The sequence below is a fragment of the Haematobia irritans genome, chromosome 3, assembly GCF_050003625.1.
Source record: "Haematobia irritans isolate KBUSLIRL chromosome 3, ASM5000362v1, whole genome shotgun sequence".
In the NCBI taxonomy this organism is placed as follows: Eukaryota; Metazoa; Arthropoda; class Insecta; order Diptera; family Muscidae; genus Haematobia; species Haematobia irritans.
In genome coordinates this window covers 171,611,716-171,630,465 of record NC_134399.1, presented here as the reverse complement: position 1 = coordinate 171,630,465, position 18,750 = coordinate 171,611,716, and the positions used below count along the sequence as shown (strand labels likewise).

Sequence of the window (18,750 nt, the reverse complement as noted above, 5' to 3'; positions counted from 1 at the left end):
GAAATAAAATTTTGCAAAAGTTTTCTATAGAAATAAACTTTTGCAAAAAAAATTTTATAGTAATAAAATTTTGACAAAATTTTCTATAGAATTGAATTTTTGGCAACATTTTCTATAGAAATAAAATTTTAACTTGATTTATTTGTTTCTTATTCTATCTTTTTCAGTTTAAATAAAATTCCTTATTTTGCCAAGCTTGAGATCTATTTGTTTTTATTATTTTCAATTCATCCGTCCTAATATTTCGCATTTTTCGTTGAATTTCTTCATCAGAGGTGTATGATATATAAATCAATCACTATACACAAAATTCTTATTAGAGCATCACTGCTCTCGTCAGCTTTCGTGCAATAGCGAAAGCTGTCGAGCTTGGCAAAATAAAGAATTTTATTTGAAATAAAATGTTGACAAAAATTTTCTAAAGTAATAAAATTTTAAAATTATTTTTTTTTGTTTTTTTGGTAAAATTTTCTCCAAATTTTGGTAGATTATTTTTGGTTCGAGTGGCAACCGTGGCTGGATCTCGTGCTCTAGGTAATATAGATCAACCCTTACATTCCTGGGTGGTGGTTGTCTCTCTATAAGATGGTGATTTGGATGATTACTGCGATAACAGCCGAGAAGAAAAAACATATAATTGTGTTTACGCACTGGAAGGATTTTGGTCTCCGCATAAAGGTGATCTAGGGGTGTGCTGTGGACATCCTGACGAGGCTCTAAGGGTAGCGTTCTGGTAGGACGGTATGTTATTCCACTGCGTATCACTTGTTGGGACAAGCTACTTGAGGACCTTGTTTCTACCGCAGAACTTGGCACAAATTGCAGTGATATGGGCAGACGACTTAAAAAGGCTGTCGAATGTGACCTCGACAATTTTGGCTTAATTTATAGTCTGAACTGTTTCGCCATCAACTCTGATTTCAACTGCTTGCGTACTTCTGCCGCGGTGGAACAGAGGATAGGTAAATGTTAAACAGTTCCGGAACTCCCAGTATCACTCTACGGAGTCTTGATTTATAATCCCTAAATTCGACATTCGACTGGCGGCTTATGGTGAGTACTATCTTCAGGTTTTTCACCACAACATTAAATTATAAATGCAAAAATATATATGAAGACGATTACATTTTTATCAAGTCTTCTCAAATTATGGATGGAAAAGATCCAATGAATTAATTGCGAACCATTTAATATTTCTAAATTAATTGATTAAAAAAGTAACCGTGAAAATGAGCTGGTTTTCAGCTTGAAAACTGAACATACTACTCAGCTTAACAGGTAATTTAGAACCCAACGCTGCAGAGTCCTGCAGGTAAGGACGTTCTAAATTTCCTTGAATAGTTTTACATGGTTGCGGCAAATGGCTCTCCTTTTCGCTCTATCACTCTTTGAGAAACTGGTGGTTCAAAAATCTAACGCATCTCTTTAGATTAATCAACGTTACGTCGCCAAAGGTCACTGAGAACCTATTATCCCTTGTAGCGGGGTTCGAGAGGGCTCTCACCGTTGACCACAACTAACCTGTTCCTGTGCCGTTGTTACATTGCTTCAGGTCCTCCGCTTGAGCTCATTCCTACGTTTTTAATTAGTCCCACCAAAAATATTGTGCGTGAGTAAAATTTTTCCGTCGTGAGTGTGCGTAAGTCCTACCAAAAATACAGTGCGTGAGTACAATTTTTCCGTCGTGAGTGTGCATGAGTAAAATATTACTCACGTGCACACCTCTACTCTACAATCGTTTTCATAAAGCCTGATGTCGAAGTATATGCGACTTTTTGTTGGGAAACCGTTTTGAAGCTGCTTTATCGATTTACCCGAATTCTATTCTATTAGGGCTCTTTTAAGGAGCAACGTAAAGAACCCTGATTTGGAGATAATATCGGCATATTACATTCGTGCAACATGGAACTCTTTTTCTGGTGATCAGAGCAATGGTGAAGGCAATTGGTAGTCATAAAGGGTGATACGGTCAAAATTTGGTCAATATAAACTTGACGTATTTCTTTCAATTTTGCATTTAAAAAACCTGAACACCCCTCATTTTGAAGGTGTGTGTGTGTGTAGAATGTTGCTCCTATTTTGTTTTTGGAAATCACTCTTCAGTTGTCAAAATGCCGTCCAAGCAAGAAGAGCAGCGTATCAAAATTTTGCTCGCGCATCGCGAAAATCCGAGCTACTCGCACGCAAAGCTGGCAAAATCGCTAAAAGTTGCCAAATCAACCGTTACAAATGTAATTAAAGTGTTTGGGGAACGTTTGTCGACAGCCAGGAAGTCTGGATCGGGGGGAAATCGAAAACCGGAAGCCGCTGAGACGACAAAGAGAGTTGCCGGTAGTTTCAAGCGAAACCCTAACCTCTCTCTCCGAGATGCCGCAAATAAGCTGGGTGTATCGTCTACAACCGTGCATCGAGCCAAAAAACGAGCCGGACTATCGACTTACCAGAAGGTAGTGACTCCAAATCGCGATGATAAACAAAATACGACGGCCAAAGCGCGATCCCGGAGGCTGTACACGACGATGCTGAAGAAGTTTGACTGCGTGGTAATGGACGACGAAACCTACGTCAAAGCCGACTACAAGCAGCTTCCAGAACAGGATTTTTATACGGCAAAAGGAAGGGGAAAGGTAGCAGATATTTTCAAGCACATAAAACTGTCAAAGTTCGCAAAGAAATATCTGGTTTGGCAAGCCATCCGTACCTGTGGCTTGAAAAGCAGCATTTTCATAGCTTCCGGGACTGTCAACCAAGAAATTAACGTGAAAGAGTGTTTGAATAAACGTCTGCTGCCTTTCCTGAAGAAACACGGTTGTTCCGTACTGTTTTGGCCGGATTTGGCATCTTGCCATTACGGTAAAAAGGCCATGGAGTGGTACGCCGCCAACAACGTGCAGGTGGTTCCCAAGGACAAGAACCCTCCCAACACGCCAGAGCTCCGCCCAATTGAGAAATACTGGGCTATTGTCAAGCGGAACCTAAAGAAGACCAAAAAAACTGCTAGGGACGAGCAGCAGTTCAAGGCGAACTGGCTTTCTGCGGCGAAGAAGGTGGACAAGGTGGCTGTACAAAATCTGATGGCAGGTGTCAAGCGTGAGGCCCGGCAATTCGGATTTGGAAAAGCGAAAGCCTAACTGAATATTTTTCCTGAATTTTATATTAATTGAACTTGAAAAAGAAATTTGATTTTTTAAATAAACGATTTCACCGATTTACACGCGTTTTCCCTTGACCAAATTTTGACCGTATCACCCTTTATCGAGCAAAAATGATATCTGAAATTTAGTCCCCCCCCTTTAAATTAGAATAAAACAACTTTTGGTTTTTTTATTTAGGTTTTTAAATTTTTTTAAATAACCTATATCGTTTTTTGAAAGTAATATAGGTAATTTTTTTTTTAATTTTATTGATTTTTTTTGTATGGGTTTTCGTTTGGTTTTTTGGGTGTTTTCTTGTTGTTTTATCTTTTCTTTAACGTATTTTATATATTTTAAATATCATTTTTTTTGTTATGTTTTTTTTTTCTTCTCTTCTTTCATTAAATATTTACGAGTTGTTTTTGTTTCATTAAATATAAGTATATATATAATTTCCTTTTTTTATATTCTCCAAAGAAAAATATGTTTATATATTACATTATTTTAATATAAATGAAATAATTGCATATTAAATTAAAAATAAAAAATTCACAAAATTTACACAGTTATGTTTTTGTTTTGATGTTATTCAAAATAAGAAACAAGTTCTCTCCCGGCAAAGGGAGAGAGAGAAAAAGACAGAGAGAGAGAGTGGGAAAATAAGATATTCATTGAGAATGAGGGAATTTTAAAATTAAATCTCAAATAACCCTTTTCAGTTATGTTGACATCATTTGAAATGGTAAAAAATTAATTCTTTTAATTATAATTTATAATGTAATAATGATTTAATAATAATTGATTGGATTTTGTGGGTTTCCTTTCTAATATTCTTTTGTTTTTGTTTTTATTATTCTATTTGGGTCTCTTTCATTCTTTTCTCTGTTTTGTTTCTTTTTTGTGTATTACAACTAATTAATAATAATATTTATATTTATATATAATATAATAATTACAAAGATTGTTTGTTGTTGGTAGGTTTTTTCTTCTTCATCTTGCATTTCTACAACATATGACGTTTCTTTCATTATTTCTCTCTTTCGTTTTCTTATTTGTGTAGTTTTGTTCTTAGTTTCTTAGTATTTTTATTCTGTTTTGTTTTTTCAAATATAAATAAAAAAATTTGTTTTATTTAGAAAATGTTGTAATTTTCTGAATTTTACACTAATATGTATGTTGTTCTTTTACATCTTCTAATGTCATTGTTTTTTTTTCTCTAAAGACAAAAATTATATGCATGTTTAGGAAGGCGGCTCTGGCAATGATTCGATAAGGATCAATGGTAGGTAGTACATAGTATTGTTTTGTTTTTCAATTAATTATGATTAATGATCAATTTTATGTTTAGAAAATAATATTATGAAATTTAAAAAATATTAAGAAAGAGATTGGTGCCATATGTGATAGAGCTAAATAAAAGAAAGTGTATATCTAGGCGCTATGAATATAGGCCCCATGAAAATTAGTCCCAAAATCTATTTGAAGTAGGATTCCCAAAATTTGTAGGAAAAGCAAGAAGATAAAATTTTTATTTATTTATTTTTTTTTAAGTAACTTCATTTTTTGGCCCCGTTTTTCTTATGAAAATAAACCCCAATATTTTTAATCAAAATGATTTTCAATTTCCTTTTTGGGATTGTGCTTCTTTTTCAGATGGGGTTTTTTGGATTTTTCAAACTATACACACTTTTTCCGAGCCGCATTGAATCGCATCAGAATTATTTTTTGCGTGGGTTTTAAGGCTTTCTCCAAAGTGGGCTAACACGATTCCCAAAACATTCGTACTCAGTAACACATATTTAATTTTTTCTTAAAATGTCATATTTTTTCCCTCAGTTAGGGTTCATTCTCACACTGTCCTTCAATTCAAAAGTGAAAATGAACCCTAATTTGATTTTTCATACTTCAGTTACATTTTGTTGGGGTTTAAATTCACGGTCCTTCAATTCAAAAGTGAAAATGAACCCTAATTTGATTTTTCATACTTCAGTTACATTTTGTTGGGGTTTAATTTCATGGGGCCTATATTCATTATGAAGCGTCGTCCCCCACATTTGTGGCCCTGTTTCATTAGGGTTGTGGGACATATTTTGCTGGGGGCCCATTTTCACACCACCGTGGATATTCCGCTACAGCAATTTTGCTATCGTGTGGTTCATTACCGCCAAACACTTACAGTCGAAATTTAAGCCACACTTCAGAATTGTGCTTGGGGTTTAACCCATATGGAAGCGGGAGTGTTCGTTTTTCTGAACCATCCACGTATATGGGCTATTAATAATTCAATTCAAATGTTAAATTATTTATAAATTCTTATATATTATAAATTTTTTCCCGATTATAATTTTTCACACAACATTTCGAAGATAACGAAATTCGAATTTCTCTAGTTTATTCACGATTTATTTTATATTTCAATCACTTCAATGAAAAAACTTTAACACAATCTAAATTTATAGATTTAAAAAAAAAAAAATTTCATATATTCCAAATTTAATGGAAAATTTGAATTTATATGGAAAATTTTAATATATTCTAACACATAGAATTTTGATAGCATATTCTTAAAGATTCAAACTCTTACATATTATTAAAATTTTATGGAAATATGAAATGCTTTAAATTTAAAAACTATATTTATAGATTTTTTTTAGAAATTTTACATATATTTCAAATTTTATGGAAAATTTGAAATTGTATGGAAAAATTGAATATATTCCAACACATAGAATTTTGATAGCAAATTTTGAAATGTCGAAATTCTTTTAAAAAAAAAATCTTGTTATCTAGATCTATCCATAGGCATCAGCAACGAACTATTTCTGATTTTTTTTCTTAACTATAATAACCCAATGTATTTTATTTATATATATTTTTCTTTTCATATTTTTTTTTTCTTCAACAAAGTTAAAACGGCCTTTTCGCATAAAAAAATAGAAGATTAAAATTACAAAAATATATAAGAATTTTCAAAAATTATAATTTTTCTTAGAAAACAAAAATTAAATACTATGTGAGCAAAGTATGGCAACTTTTGTGGAAATATATTAATTTGACAAAAAAAAATTAAACTACATTTGCATAAACAAAAGTAATAAATAGGAAAAAAAACGTCATTTGCAGAATAATAGTAGTAGTATTTTTATACAAATCTATACATTTACATATATATATAGGTTTAAAAACGTGCTTAACACATGACGGAATTATTAAGATTTTTTTCTTTGTTGTTTGTTTTTCATTAAAAATATTCTCAAGATTCAAAAATATTGAAAGCTTAAAACCTAGAAAACTCTTATATGTAAAAAAAAAATTATTATAATTATTTAATATTACCAATAACATAAGTTTTACTTAAAAGCAACAAAAATGTATTAGGGGGTGGAGGGAGGTGCGATAATAGAAAAGTAGTGTGGGGGTTGGAAGTGTGAAAGGGTTTGTGTGGGAGTGTTTGTTAAAACATATACAGTTGTTTAAACTCAAAAACAAAATGCTTTGTTCGAAAATGAAATTTTAAACCGAATTTAAGACTACCCAAGAATTTTGTTAAAAGACCAAATACCATTTGGCTCCTAAACGAAATTAAATTTACGAAGATAAAGTTTGTAGTATTTTTTTTAGTAAAATTCCGAAAACATTTGGAAATGATTAAACGTCCGTATTTTTAAGAGAAAAACTTAACATAATTTGTGGTAACCCTAGATTACCAAAAATTATTTTTGTTGTTCTTAAAACAATTTTGGTAACTCTTGATTTTAGTTAATAAGCCATAGTTTTTATGATGAAATGTCGGTTTTTGATTTTTTTAATAAAAAATTAACATAATTTGTGGCAACCCTAGATTGTCACAAATTGCTGTTCTTTAAAAAAAATTGGACAACCCTTGATTTTAGTTGAACGCCATATTTTTTATGATTAGATGACCGTTTTTGATTTTAAAGTACTTTTAAAATAAAAAATTAACATAATTTGTGGCAACCCTAGATTGTCACTACTACTAGAGTGTGACTACTCTTGATTTTAGTTCAACAGTTAATGAGCCGTATTTTAATTTTTTTTATTTTGGAAAAGAAAAGACGAATTTTTGGCAACCCTAGTATTATTTCAAAATTTCAGTAATTCTAAGGCAATCAAAGCAAATTTTCATTTTCATCAATGTGGAATTTTTTATTCTTAAAATATTTTTAAGAGAAAAATAAAAAATAACAAAAATTCTTGTAATTGTTATTAAAAAATATTGGCAACCCTTAATTCTATTTCAAAGATTACTTGCCGTATTTTTAGATTTTTTTTTTTAATTAAATACGAATTTATTGGTAACCCTAGACTTTAGTTAAAAGGCCAAAAACCATTTTTTTCCTAAACAAAATTGAATTCCAAGCGAAAGTTTTTGGGGGGAAATATAACGGGATTTATAGCAAAACTGGAATTTTGTTTAACGTTTAAAGGCCCGTTTTTTCTTTCTTCTTAAAATATTTTTTACGAAAAAAATAAGCCTAGATTACCAAAAATTCTTGTTATTTAAAAAAAAAGTAAATACCATTTTTTTCGTAAACAAAATTGAATTCTAAGAGAAAGTTTTTAGGGGAAAATACAGCCGGATTTATAGCAAAACTGGAATTTTGTTTATCGTTTAAAGGCCCGTTTTTTTTTTCTTCTGAAAATATTTTTTTTTTGCGAAAAATAAGACATATTTCGTGGCGTCTCTAGATTTTGGTTGAAAGTGGAACCTTAGAGTTTTGTTCAAAGGCCAAATACATTTTGTTTTTTCAAAACAAAATCTAATTCTAAGAGAATATTTTTGGGAGAAAATACAGCCGGATTTATAGCAAACCTGGAATTTTGGAATAACTTTTAAAGGCCCTGTTGTTTTTTTCTTTTCTTAAAATATTTTTTTTTTTGCGAAAAAAATAAGACATAATTCGTGGCGTCTCTAGATTTTAGTTGAAAGGTGAAAGGCCAAATATCATTTTTTTTCCTAAACAAAATTAAATTCTAAGAGAAAGTTTTTAGGGGAAAATACAGCCGGATTTATAGCAAAACTGGAATTTTGTTTAACGTTTAAAGGCCCGCTTTTTTTCTCCTGATTTTTTTTTTGCGAAAAAAATAAGACATCATTCATGGCGTCACTAGATTTTAGTTGAAAGTGGAACCCTAGAGTTTTGTTCCAATGCCAAATACAATTTTTTTCCAAAACAAAATCTAATTCTAAGAGAAAGTCTTTAGGAGAAAATACAGCCGGATTTATAGCAAACCTAGAATTTTGTTTAACGTTTAAAGGCCCGTGTTTTTTCTTCTGAAAATATTTTTTTGGCGAAAAAAAATAAGACATAATTCCTCGAGTCTCTAGATTTTAGTTGAAAGGTGAAAGTGGAACCTTAGAGTTTTGTTCAAAGGCCAAATACAATTTTTTTGCTTAACAAAATCTAAGAGAAAATTTTGTAGGAGAAAAAACAGCCGAATTTATAGCAAACCTGGAATTTTGGAATAACTTTTAAAGGTCCGGTTTTTTTTTCTTTTTAAAATATTTTTTTTTTAATTCGTGACGTCTCTAGATTTTAGTTAAAAAGTGGTAGGGCGTTGCCGTTAATTCTTTAAGTAAAAAAAATTGTGGCAACCCTTGACTTCAGTTCAATAGCTACACACAAAAAAATTTTACAAACATTTTTCCAATTAAAATTTTAATTGAGTTTTAAAAAATATTCAATTAAAAATTTAATTGATTCAACAAATTTGTTAATTGAAACAAAAATCAATCACATAAATAATAGTATCAATTAATTTTTTAATTGGATCAATTAACTTTTTAATTGACCTTCAATTAATTTTTTAATTGATACTATCATTTCTGTGATTGAAGACATTTCAATTAAAAATTAATTGGATCAATTAATTTTGTGATTGAATCAGAAAAAAATTTTTTTGTGTGTAATGGACCGTATTTTTAGAATTTTTTTGTTTGGAAAAGTAAATACGAATTTTTGTCAACCCTAGTATTATTTAAGAATTGTCTTTTTTTGATGAATTGAATTTTTAAGGTGGGTATTAAGTTCGAGTTTAGCCGCTAAAATCGACATTTTTTCACTAAAGTGAAAAATAAATCAGTTAAAAAAAGCATTAAATTATACATATTTGTTGCAGATTTCATTATAACTTGATGGGGAATAGCCCAAAGCAAATTTTCACAAAGTTTGTATTCCTTAAAATGGATTATTAAAGAAAAGTAATCGTGAAGAAATGGCGATTTTAGCGGCTAAACTCGAACTTAATACCCACCTTTATTCTCAAAAAAAATATTTTGCTTAAAAAAAATCATTTCGAAGCAAAGCATGTTTTTAAGTCTTTCTAAAAGAGGAAACCTAAAATCATAAAAGTTTTACTTTTTTTTTGCAAGTCTTTTTCATTAAAAATTTCTTTTTGTGTTTTTTAAGCCTTTATTCTATATATGTATAATATAAATTGGCAGAAATACAATGAAACAAATACAATACAACAAAAGAATGCTAGAAATTCATTATAAATTATACTAACAATTTATAATGAATTTCTAGCATTCTTTTTGTGTTCTTACTTTTTTTCTTCATATTTTTCCAATTTCTTCCCTAAATAAAGCAAAAAATTATCCTTGTTAAAAACCTAAAAAAATGTCAACCGCTGAATATATAAAACTCTGTAGGTTTTCAAACGAAAATTCTAACCCATGCGAAAAATAAGTCTTAGGAATTCTGGTTAAGGGATGAGAGAGAATGCTTTTCAAAAACTTTTACAATTAACTTGCTTTCCTGTTTTGTTTTATTGGCATACATAATACATAATGCGTAAATAAAATTAATTTAAAAGAAATCTATTAAGTTTTACTTAGTAAAAAAAACTAGCATATATAAATAAAAATAAAACAAGACTATTAGTTTTATTTCGCTTAATCTCTGTTGGTATTTTTTTGGGAGTGGGGGGGAGGGAAGGTGCTAAATTAAAAAGGACTAAAGTAAAGGTAATTCATTGAAAATAAAATTAAGAATTACCTAATGGTACTTTTAATCCTCTTCATTTCCTATTTTTTTCATATATATATTTCATTTTTAGTGGGTATGGCTATTTTGGATGTGTGTGTGTGGGTGTTCTGTATATATATAAAAACACTTTATATATTCAGTTTCCTTCATAAGTTTCTATTGACTTTTCTGGACTTTTTTTTGTTTGTTTTGTTTTTATAATATAATTGTGTTTTTCTATATATTCATTCATTAATAATTATATCTCGCTATGAATATGTATGGTAGGTAGGTAGGTATGTAATTATTAATATCATTCATTTGATTTGATTCCATTTCATATTCTATATATATATTTATTATCTTTTTATTTTGTAGGGGGAGGCTTTTCTGATATTTTCTTCTATTTTGTAGCATCATAAAATTATTTCATGTTTTTTTATTATTATTCTTAATATTCTGTACATTAGTTAACATCTTTAATTTGAACTGTTTTGATTATAAAGAAAAAATAAACTAAAACAAAAAATATAATAATTAAAACAAAAAGAAAAACTATGCGTTTTTTGGAGTACGTATGTAAGTAGGTTTAAAGTCGATTGTTTCAAAAAAAAAATAATAATAATAGTAGTAATAAAGTAATTTTCACGAAACATAAAAAATAAATGCTCTATGGCATTTTTAAATTATGAATCACAACCGTATAAGCGCTATCGCAAATTGAATTCAATTCACAATCGAATTATTATTATTATTTATTCAATGCTTTCTACGAAAGCTTAAAAGAATTTAGGAATCAATTTATGTTTGTAATATTTCTCATTAGCAGTATAATGGCTAATTATACAAATAGCTATAGCAAACAATCAGCAATCGATTCATAATCGATGTGTGGCAGTTTCTATAGATAGCAAAATAAAAGACTACAATTATAGAGACTTTTTTTTTACGATTTGGCAACATACATCAGATTTCTTTTGGATAAATAGCAGACAAAGCCATTATTAAATATTATTTGTATTTTTTTTACAAATCCATTAAACTTGGAAAAATTTAATTACAAATCTTTACTGTGGCTATGAAATGTCATTATCATCAACATTAAATTAAAAAAAGAAATGTTTTTTCCAATTATATTTAATATTAAATGAATTAATATTCTTCAACATTTTTTTAAATTAATTTTAGTAAACACAAATACTAAATTAATTAAAGTGATAAATTGACAATCGAATAAAAGAATAATTGTTAAAGGCAAATGTAATGAATTATTATTAGAACATATATATAAATTTAATTAAAATATTATTAATAATAATAATAATTAATAAAACCCAATGTTGGTTATAGTTTTACAGCCATATACAAAAAAAATGTTAAAGTAAATTTGAAGCCTACAAAACAGCCACAAAAACAATCTTTTGGTAAACTGTCAATTTTCCTCTACTTATTAGTTTTAGTTTTTTTATGTATATGGACATTAGGGTCTATATTTATCCGTCCATCCAATTATTTTCTATTCGTTTGAAGTTTAAGTTTCATTTGTTTTTTTTTTCCTTTCGAAGAATCGAAATCATCTATAAGCTTAAGAAGGTCGACTTTTCAACATTTCAAAAAAAGATTTTATTGTTAACGGAAATTTCGTTTGTAAAATATCAATTTTCTTTTCCTTGTTAGTTTTTTTATGTATACGGGCATTAGGGTTTATATTTAATTGGGAAAACATACACATCCGTCCATCCAATTATTTTCTATTCGTTTGAAGTTTAAGTTCATTTTGATATTTTTCCTCTCTGATTTGCAATCAGAACCAGAAGGCCGATTTTACAAAATTTTATAAGAATTTTTGGTTGTTAATGGAAATTTCGCTCGCCTCGATAAAAACGAAACGTCATTGCATTGTTCTAAGCCATTGTAATATGTTCGTTGTTTCCTTTTAAATAATAATTAAACCATGGATTTTCACATGCGTAGAAAATAAAAAAGAAAATGATATTTCCAAATCAAATAATTGATTCCATTTTTGTATTGCAAGACTAAATTTTTGAAAATGTCGAATTTTCCAAAATTGAAATACATATGTTGGCTGTTTTATTCCACTATCATTCATGTAATTCAAAAAAAGTTGAAATTTTTAAAGGGCCTGCTCCTAACCGAAACTTTTTACTTACACTGATAAAAATTTGACCTAAATCAAGGTGAGTATAATTTCACCAGCCAAGGGGGCTAGTATGAAACATTTGACATTTGTGGAAAATTCTTGACATTTATGACATCACATGACTTGTAAAATATCAATTTTCTTTTCTTGTTGGTTTTTTTTATGTATATGGACATTAGGGTTTATATTTAATTGGGAAAACATACACATCCGTCCATCCAATTATTTTCTATTCGTTTGAAGTTTAAGTTCATTTTGATATTTTCCCTCTCTGATTTGCAATCAGAACCAGAAGGCCGATTTTACAAAATTTTATAAGAATTTTTGGTTGTTAATGGAAATTTCGCTAGCCTCGATAAAAACGAAACGTCATTGCAGTTTTGAGTTCCATCATAAATCTGCTAAAAACTTAAAGGCATGTACTAAAGATTTCATTTTTGTTGCGATTTTTTTTTTTCACAGAGATTATAACTCGACTATAACTTAGACGAATATTGGCTGTTTGTTACTATTAAATATCGATAAGTCAATTTTCTAAACCATGGAATATCTAATGGTGTTTTCTTTTCTTGTGAAAAATGCGCACCTTTTTTGCATTTTGCCCGGAAAATGAGCTTTTTAGGTTCTTTTCTAAAAAAAAAAAAACAGGAAAAAGTGCGAAAAGTCTTCAAATTCTATTGTAAAAATAGTGCCAAGTAGAGAGGCAAATTGAGGGCATTTTCAGCATTGCCGACAAATGTGAGTGCTACGATTGCCCTGTTTTCTCCTTTGAATTCTTTTCTGCCCGCTGAAATGATAGCATTTTTTAGGTTGCTGGCAACATTTTAAAAATGCCCATTCTGTACAGACAAAATGAAGGCAAAGCACTTTTTTCAGAAAAGAAAACACCATAAGTCGATTTTTTAAAATGCGTAAATTGCCTTTCATGCCTTTTCTTTATACAAGACTGATACATTTTCCTTAAATTTCGAAATATACAATTTCACTCATTTTATTATATTTGGCAAAATTTGGTTTTGGAATTGAAATCGTCGTTTTTTGAATTGAAATAGTGATGAAATCGAAAAATCGACTGATGGACTTTGACTTTTTAGAATTGGAGTGTACAAGAAATCGCCTTTTGGTAATCTTCAAAATCCACTCAATATACTTTTTTAGAATTTTAAAATCAACTTAAATCCACTATTCGTAATCTTTAAATTCGACGAATCGACTTTTAATATTTGCCACAAAAAAAAAAATAATTTGGTATAAATGTTATTCGAAATCAACAAAAGGAATTTTAATGCCGTAAAAAATAAATCATAACGCCCTAAACGAAAATTTAAATATCCAACTTTTTCAGTTTAAAATTCGTTCATTTTTGAAATCAAGTCATCCAAAAACCATATTATAAAAAAAATCGTTCAAAGTTGTAAAGTCTAAGCTGTCACTTTTTAATTTCACTACATGTGTGGCATATTTGGCACTTGAGAAATTACGAAAATTTAACCCTCTAATGCCCCAGCCCGCCTTTAGGCGGTCTTCCTTTTATAAGGAAGCTTTTAGTAAAACACACCTTAAGACAACAAAAATGGGTAAAATAAAAAGAAAACTTAGTTAAAACTGTTCAAGAGGCTTTGCAGCATATACTGCATTTTACCGTATAAATTTTTCTTGTTTAGTTTTCTTGCTTTCGTGTCGTTAACATTGAAAATTTAATCAGCTGGCAAAAAAATTGGGGCATTAGAGGGTTAAAAACTCTGAAATAGCCTTTCACATGGTACAATTATTTATAAGGTAGCCCTAATTCATCACCGACAAATTTCAAAAGCTCTGCAAAAATGCCATTAAATATTATTGACATTTTGACTTTTGTTTAAATTTTGTTGTTGTTAAAAATTTAAAATTGAAATTCGGAAATAAATTAAATACAAGGGAAATTTTTCGCATTTTTATGTGTTACAAGCGCGTAAATGGTAAAAATACCCAAAAACCTTGCACACTATTAAGTATCTCTCACTTAATATGTATTTCCACACCATTTATAAATATTTCTCTTGAGTGTCACAGAATTCAAATAAATTTTTTATATTAATTTATTTACTTTTTACCCACATTGTTCTAAGCCATTGTAATATTTTTGTTGTTACCTTATAAATAGTAATTAAACCATGGATTTTCACATGCGTAGAAAATAACAAAGCAAATGATATTTCAAAATCAAATGATTTATTCCTTTTTTGTATGGCAAGACTAAAGTTTTGAAAATATCGAATTTTCCAAAATTGAAATATGTTGGCTTTTTTATTCCACTATCATTCATGTAATTCCAAAAATAAGTTGACATTTTTTTAAAGGGCCTGCTCCTATCCAAAATTTTTTACATACCCTGGTAAAAATTTGACCTAAATCAAGGTGAGTATAATTTCACAAGCCAAGGGGGCTAGTAAGAAACATTTGACTTTTGTGGAAAATTCTTGGCATTTATGACATCACATGACTTGGTATATTTTGATTATCTCAAAACAAATAAAAAAAATAATTTTATTTGTTAAATATTTTTCTCACCATAGTAAAAAGTTTCTGTTTCGAACAGGTCCAAAAAGTAAAAAAAAAAAAACTTTCACAATGCCAAAAAGAATAGAAATTTAAACTATTGAATTTTTGATTCTACAATTTATTAAGTCAAAAGAATTTTAAAAACCGATTTTTAACTCTTCACAAAATTCGAAGCTGACTTTCCGAATGCCAGTAATTTTTTCAAGTTTTTCAAAGTTGGTGATGGATTTGGTTCCCCATTTTTGAGGGAATCTGGCCAAGTAGTCTCACCTGAATAGGTGGCAACTTAAACATTAAAAAAAAAGTTGAGAAACAGTCGTTAAAATGAATTTTTGGTTCCGATTACAATCCAAAGTGTCTACTAAAAAGTCCTTAGCCCATAGTTGACAATATTCAGAAAACTTCTAAAAATATTCCATTTATATAAAAAATGTTTCCCAATTCAAAAGTGGATTCTTCACCTCTGAAGATGCTATCAAATTTAGAGTGTCATTATTAAAAAATTAGCGTAAATGTATGATGCCAAATCTTCCAAAAAAAAATCTCTTATTTGTGATCTTTTGCATTTATCCTCGCAACAAATTAAAGACAATTTTGCAACGAAATTCTCTACAGAGATTTAATTCAAAACTCTACAAAATCCATTATATTAAGAATATAAAAACAAAATCGGACGTCCTATTAAACAATATTGCCACCTTAATTACTCACTTAAAATTAAATGATTGAAAAAGCTTAACTGAAAATTCACATAAAATATTGATAAACTACCTATAATGAAGGGATATAACAATTGTGATATATGGATAAGGGGCTGGAAACTATTATGGATAATGGGGTGAGGGGGCTGAAGGATGGTTTAATATTTTGTATTTCTTATAAAACTCACGCCAAACAATGTAAATGCACTGCATTTTATCCGCTACATTGATTGAGTGTGAGAGTTTATGATTTTTGTTTTTAAATTCCTAAGACAACAATTATTACAACGATTTTTAATGTGTAGATTTTTATTTAGGATTCATAATATTTGCAGTTCAAGAGGATACTATTGCCTTTTGGGGTGTATTATTTCATTAGCTAACGACGACGACGACGACAACGATGATATATGGAGAGTTAAATGTTTAGTTTAGTTACTTTCGCCTACAAGTTCGTTGTTACTGCTCTTCTTAATATTCTCTGGCTTTAGTTATTAGTATATGGTATGCATTATGATGTATGCGTGTGTGTGTTTATTTGCCTGTATGTAGAAATGTGTATTTAAATCTTAGTTAGCATCTATTTTTTTGTTTTTCCTTATAGTCTTTTTTTCATTTGCCAAGAGAGTAAATGAATGATTGACAGACTTTTTGTTAGATGAATATCATAGGAAAATGAGCATAATCCTTATGCTCAATTACAAGGAGAGTAGGGAGAGAGGGGGTGGATGGGGGGATAATGGCATTTAAGTGAAGCTAATAACGTTATTGCTTATCATACTAAAGAGAAAAGGAGAGAGATAGTGTGAGAGTAGAGATTTACTATAGTAGTTGATTTCTTATGCTCTGCTATATAAAGAGATAGGACGATAGAGAGTTAAGATATATAGTGGGTGATGTTTTCAGTTTCTCGTACAATTCTGTTGTCTTTGTTTTTTGGGGGGTTTTTGTATTGCTAAATGCTTTGTTTGCTTATCTGTATTTTGTGTATACACTTTCATTTTTTTTCTAAAAGATCACCTTAAATTTTAAACTCTATTGTTTTTTTTTTTTTTTTGGGTGGTATTGTGGGTGGCAAAAGTATTTTTGTTTTACTTCCATTTGTTCGATTTAGCGGACTTCTTCGTTTTCTTCTTGCCATTACCATTGTTTCCATTATTTTTGTTATAGGTACGTGCTTGGTGGTTTTCTGAAACACAAAATGTTAGAAATAGCAAAATTTATTGATATTGTAATTTTTTAATTACTTTTTTGTTAATAAATGTTTTAAATTTCGGATGTCCTACCAAAGATAAATGAGAATAATAAGATTAAGCCTTGTGCTCTTATAAAGATAAAACAAATGTCAATGTGTAGAGGACTATTTGTCAATTTTTTCCATGGCAAGTCTGCCCAGGTTTAAATTAAAATAGCAATATTCACATAAAACCACAATAAATATTCGGTTTAATATACGTTTTATTTTAATTTTCTATGATCGTTCTGGTATTGCTTTTGAGGGTTTTAATTCAGAAATTTGTGAAAAACACAAATGCTGTGATATTTTCCGATGCAAACGGCAGTTCATTTGAGAGACACGTCGACGCAAACTCCATTATATTTTGTTGGCAGAGACCTCTGGTGCTTCAGTGTTGCTATAACAAGATTGCGTCTTCTTCTAATTGGTCTATGGTCCTACCAAAGATAATTGAGTATAACAAGATTAAGCATTGTGCTCTTATAAAGAGAAAACAAATGTCAAGGTTTAGAGGGCTATGAGAAAAAATTGTTTTATTTGTCAATTTTTTCCAAAGCAGCTCTGCCCAGGAATAAATTTAAACGGCAATACTCACATAAAACCATACTGAATAATCGCTTTAATACACACATACGTATTATTTTAATTTTCTACAACCGTTTTGGTATTGCTTTTGTGGGATTTTATTCAGAAATTTATGAAAAACACAAATGTTATGATATTTTCCGACGCAAACGGCAGTACATTTGAGAGACACGTCGACGCAAACTTTATGATATTTTGTTGGCAGAGTCCTCTGGTGTTTCAGTTTTGCTATGAGAAGACTGCATCTTCTTCTCAATTATATTTGGTCCTACCCACAGGCAGTGTTGCCAGTATTTTTCTGGTTGTTATCCCAAGATTGAAATGCTTTCGTCCCAAACATTACCAAATTAAATTAAAATTCCTCACAAAAATCTATATACATTTTTGCTACGTTTTTAAGAAATATATTCAGAAATGGGCTTCGCTGTAGAAAATCAGTATTAATAAACAAAATTTCAAAATTTTGTCATAACAGTATGCGGTATGATTTCGAAAACCTCAATACCAGGACAGTTGTGACCGTCTTTTCAATTGTTAAAGAAATAAAAATGGGATTTCGGCCACCATACTAAAGTAATAAAATTGCGTGGTCGATATAAATTAACGCTTGGACCCAACGTACTGATGCCGTGAAATAAAGAGGAGCAAAGTCTTCTTTTTAAATTTTGACAATTCACATCTTTTTTAATAAAGTGGAAATAAAAAGATTTTCATATAAATCACTATAGTGTAAACCTGATTTTTCTCATTATTTTTTTATTATTATTCCCTAGCACATCGCCAAGTCCCCAACACATAAATTTCGATCCATCTACGAAAAAATATACCAATTTGGGAGAAAATCTCCAGAACAAGTATGACACATTAAGGAAGTAATATAAGGTTAGGTTAGGTTAGGTTAGGTTAGGTGGCAGCCCGATGTATCAGGCTCACTTAGACTATTCAGTCCATTGTGATACCACATTGGTGAACTTCTCTCTTATCACTGAGTGCTGCCCGATTCCATGTTAAGCTCAATGATAAGGGACCTCCTTTTTATAGCCGAGTCCGAACGGCGTTCCACCTTGCAGTGAAACCACTTAGAGAAGCTTTGAAAGAAATGTCGCCAGCATTACTGAGGTGGGATAATCCACCGCTGGAAAGCTTTTTTGGTGTTTGGTCGAAGCAGGAATCGAACCCACGACCTTGTATATACAAGGCGGGCATGCTAACCACCACCACGGTGGCTAACCATTGCATCACAGTGGCTAATATAAAGACTCCCAGCAAAAAAATTTGGAAGTTCTTCCAAAGGGACAACTTTATAAGCACTTCCAGAAGATGTACTTCCAATGATGTTCTTTATGTGTAATTTTAACTTTTTTATTTCAAATTGGTTAAAAACAGTTTAAGAATTCAT

General features: G+C 29.9%; 1 protein-coding gene across 1 annotated transcript in view; it reads right to left on the bottom strand.

Moving 5' to 3' along the window:
• Positions 1 to 4,336: 4,336 nt before the first annotated feature.
• Positions 4,337 to 18,750, bottom strand: part of Trf4-1 (Topoisomerase related function 4-1) — a 37,261-nt gene continuing 22,847 nt past the window's right edge. Inside the window, 1 exon segment of the mRNA XM_075298138.1 lies at positions 4,337 to 16,718. Coding sequence (XP_075154253.1) covers positions 16,621 to 16,718 — 98 coding nt within the window. The 3' untranslated portion in view covers positions 4,337 to 16,620.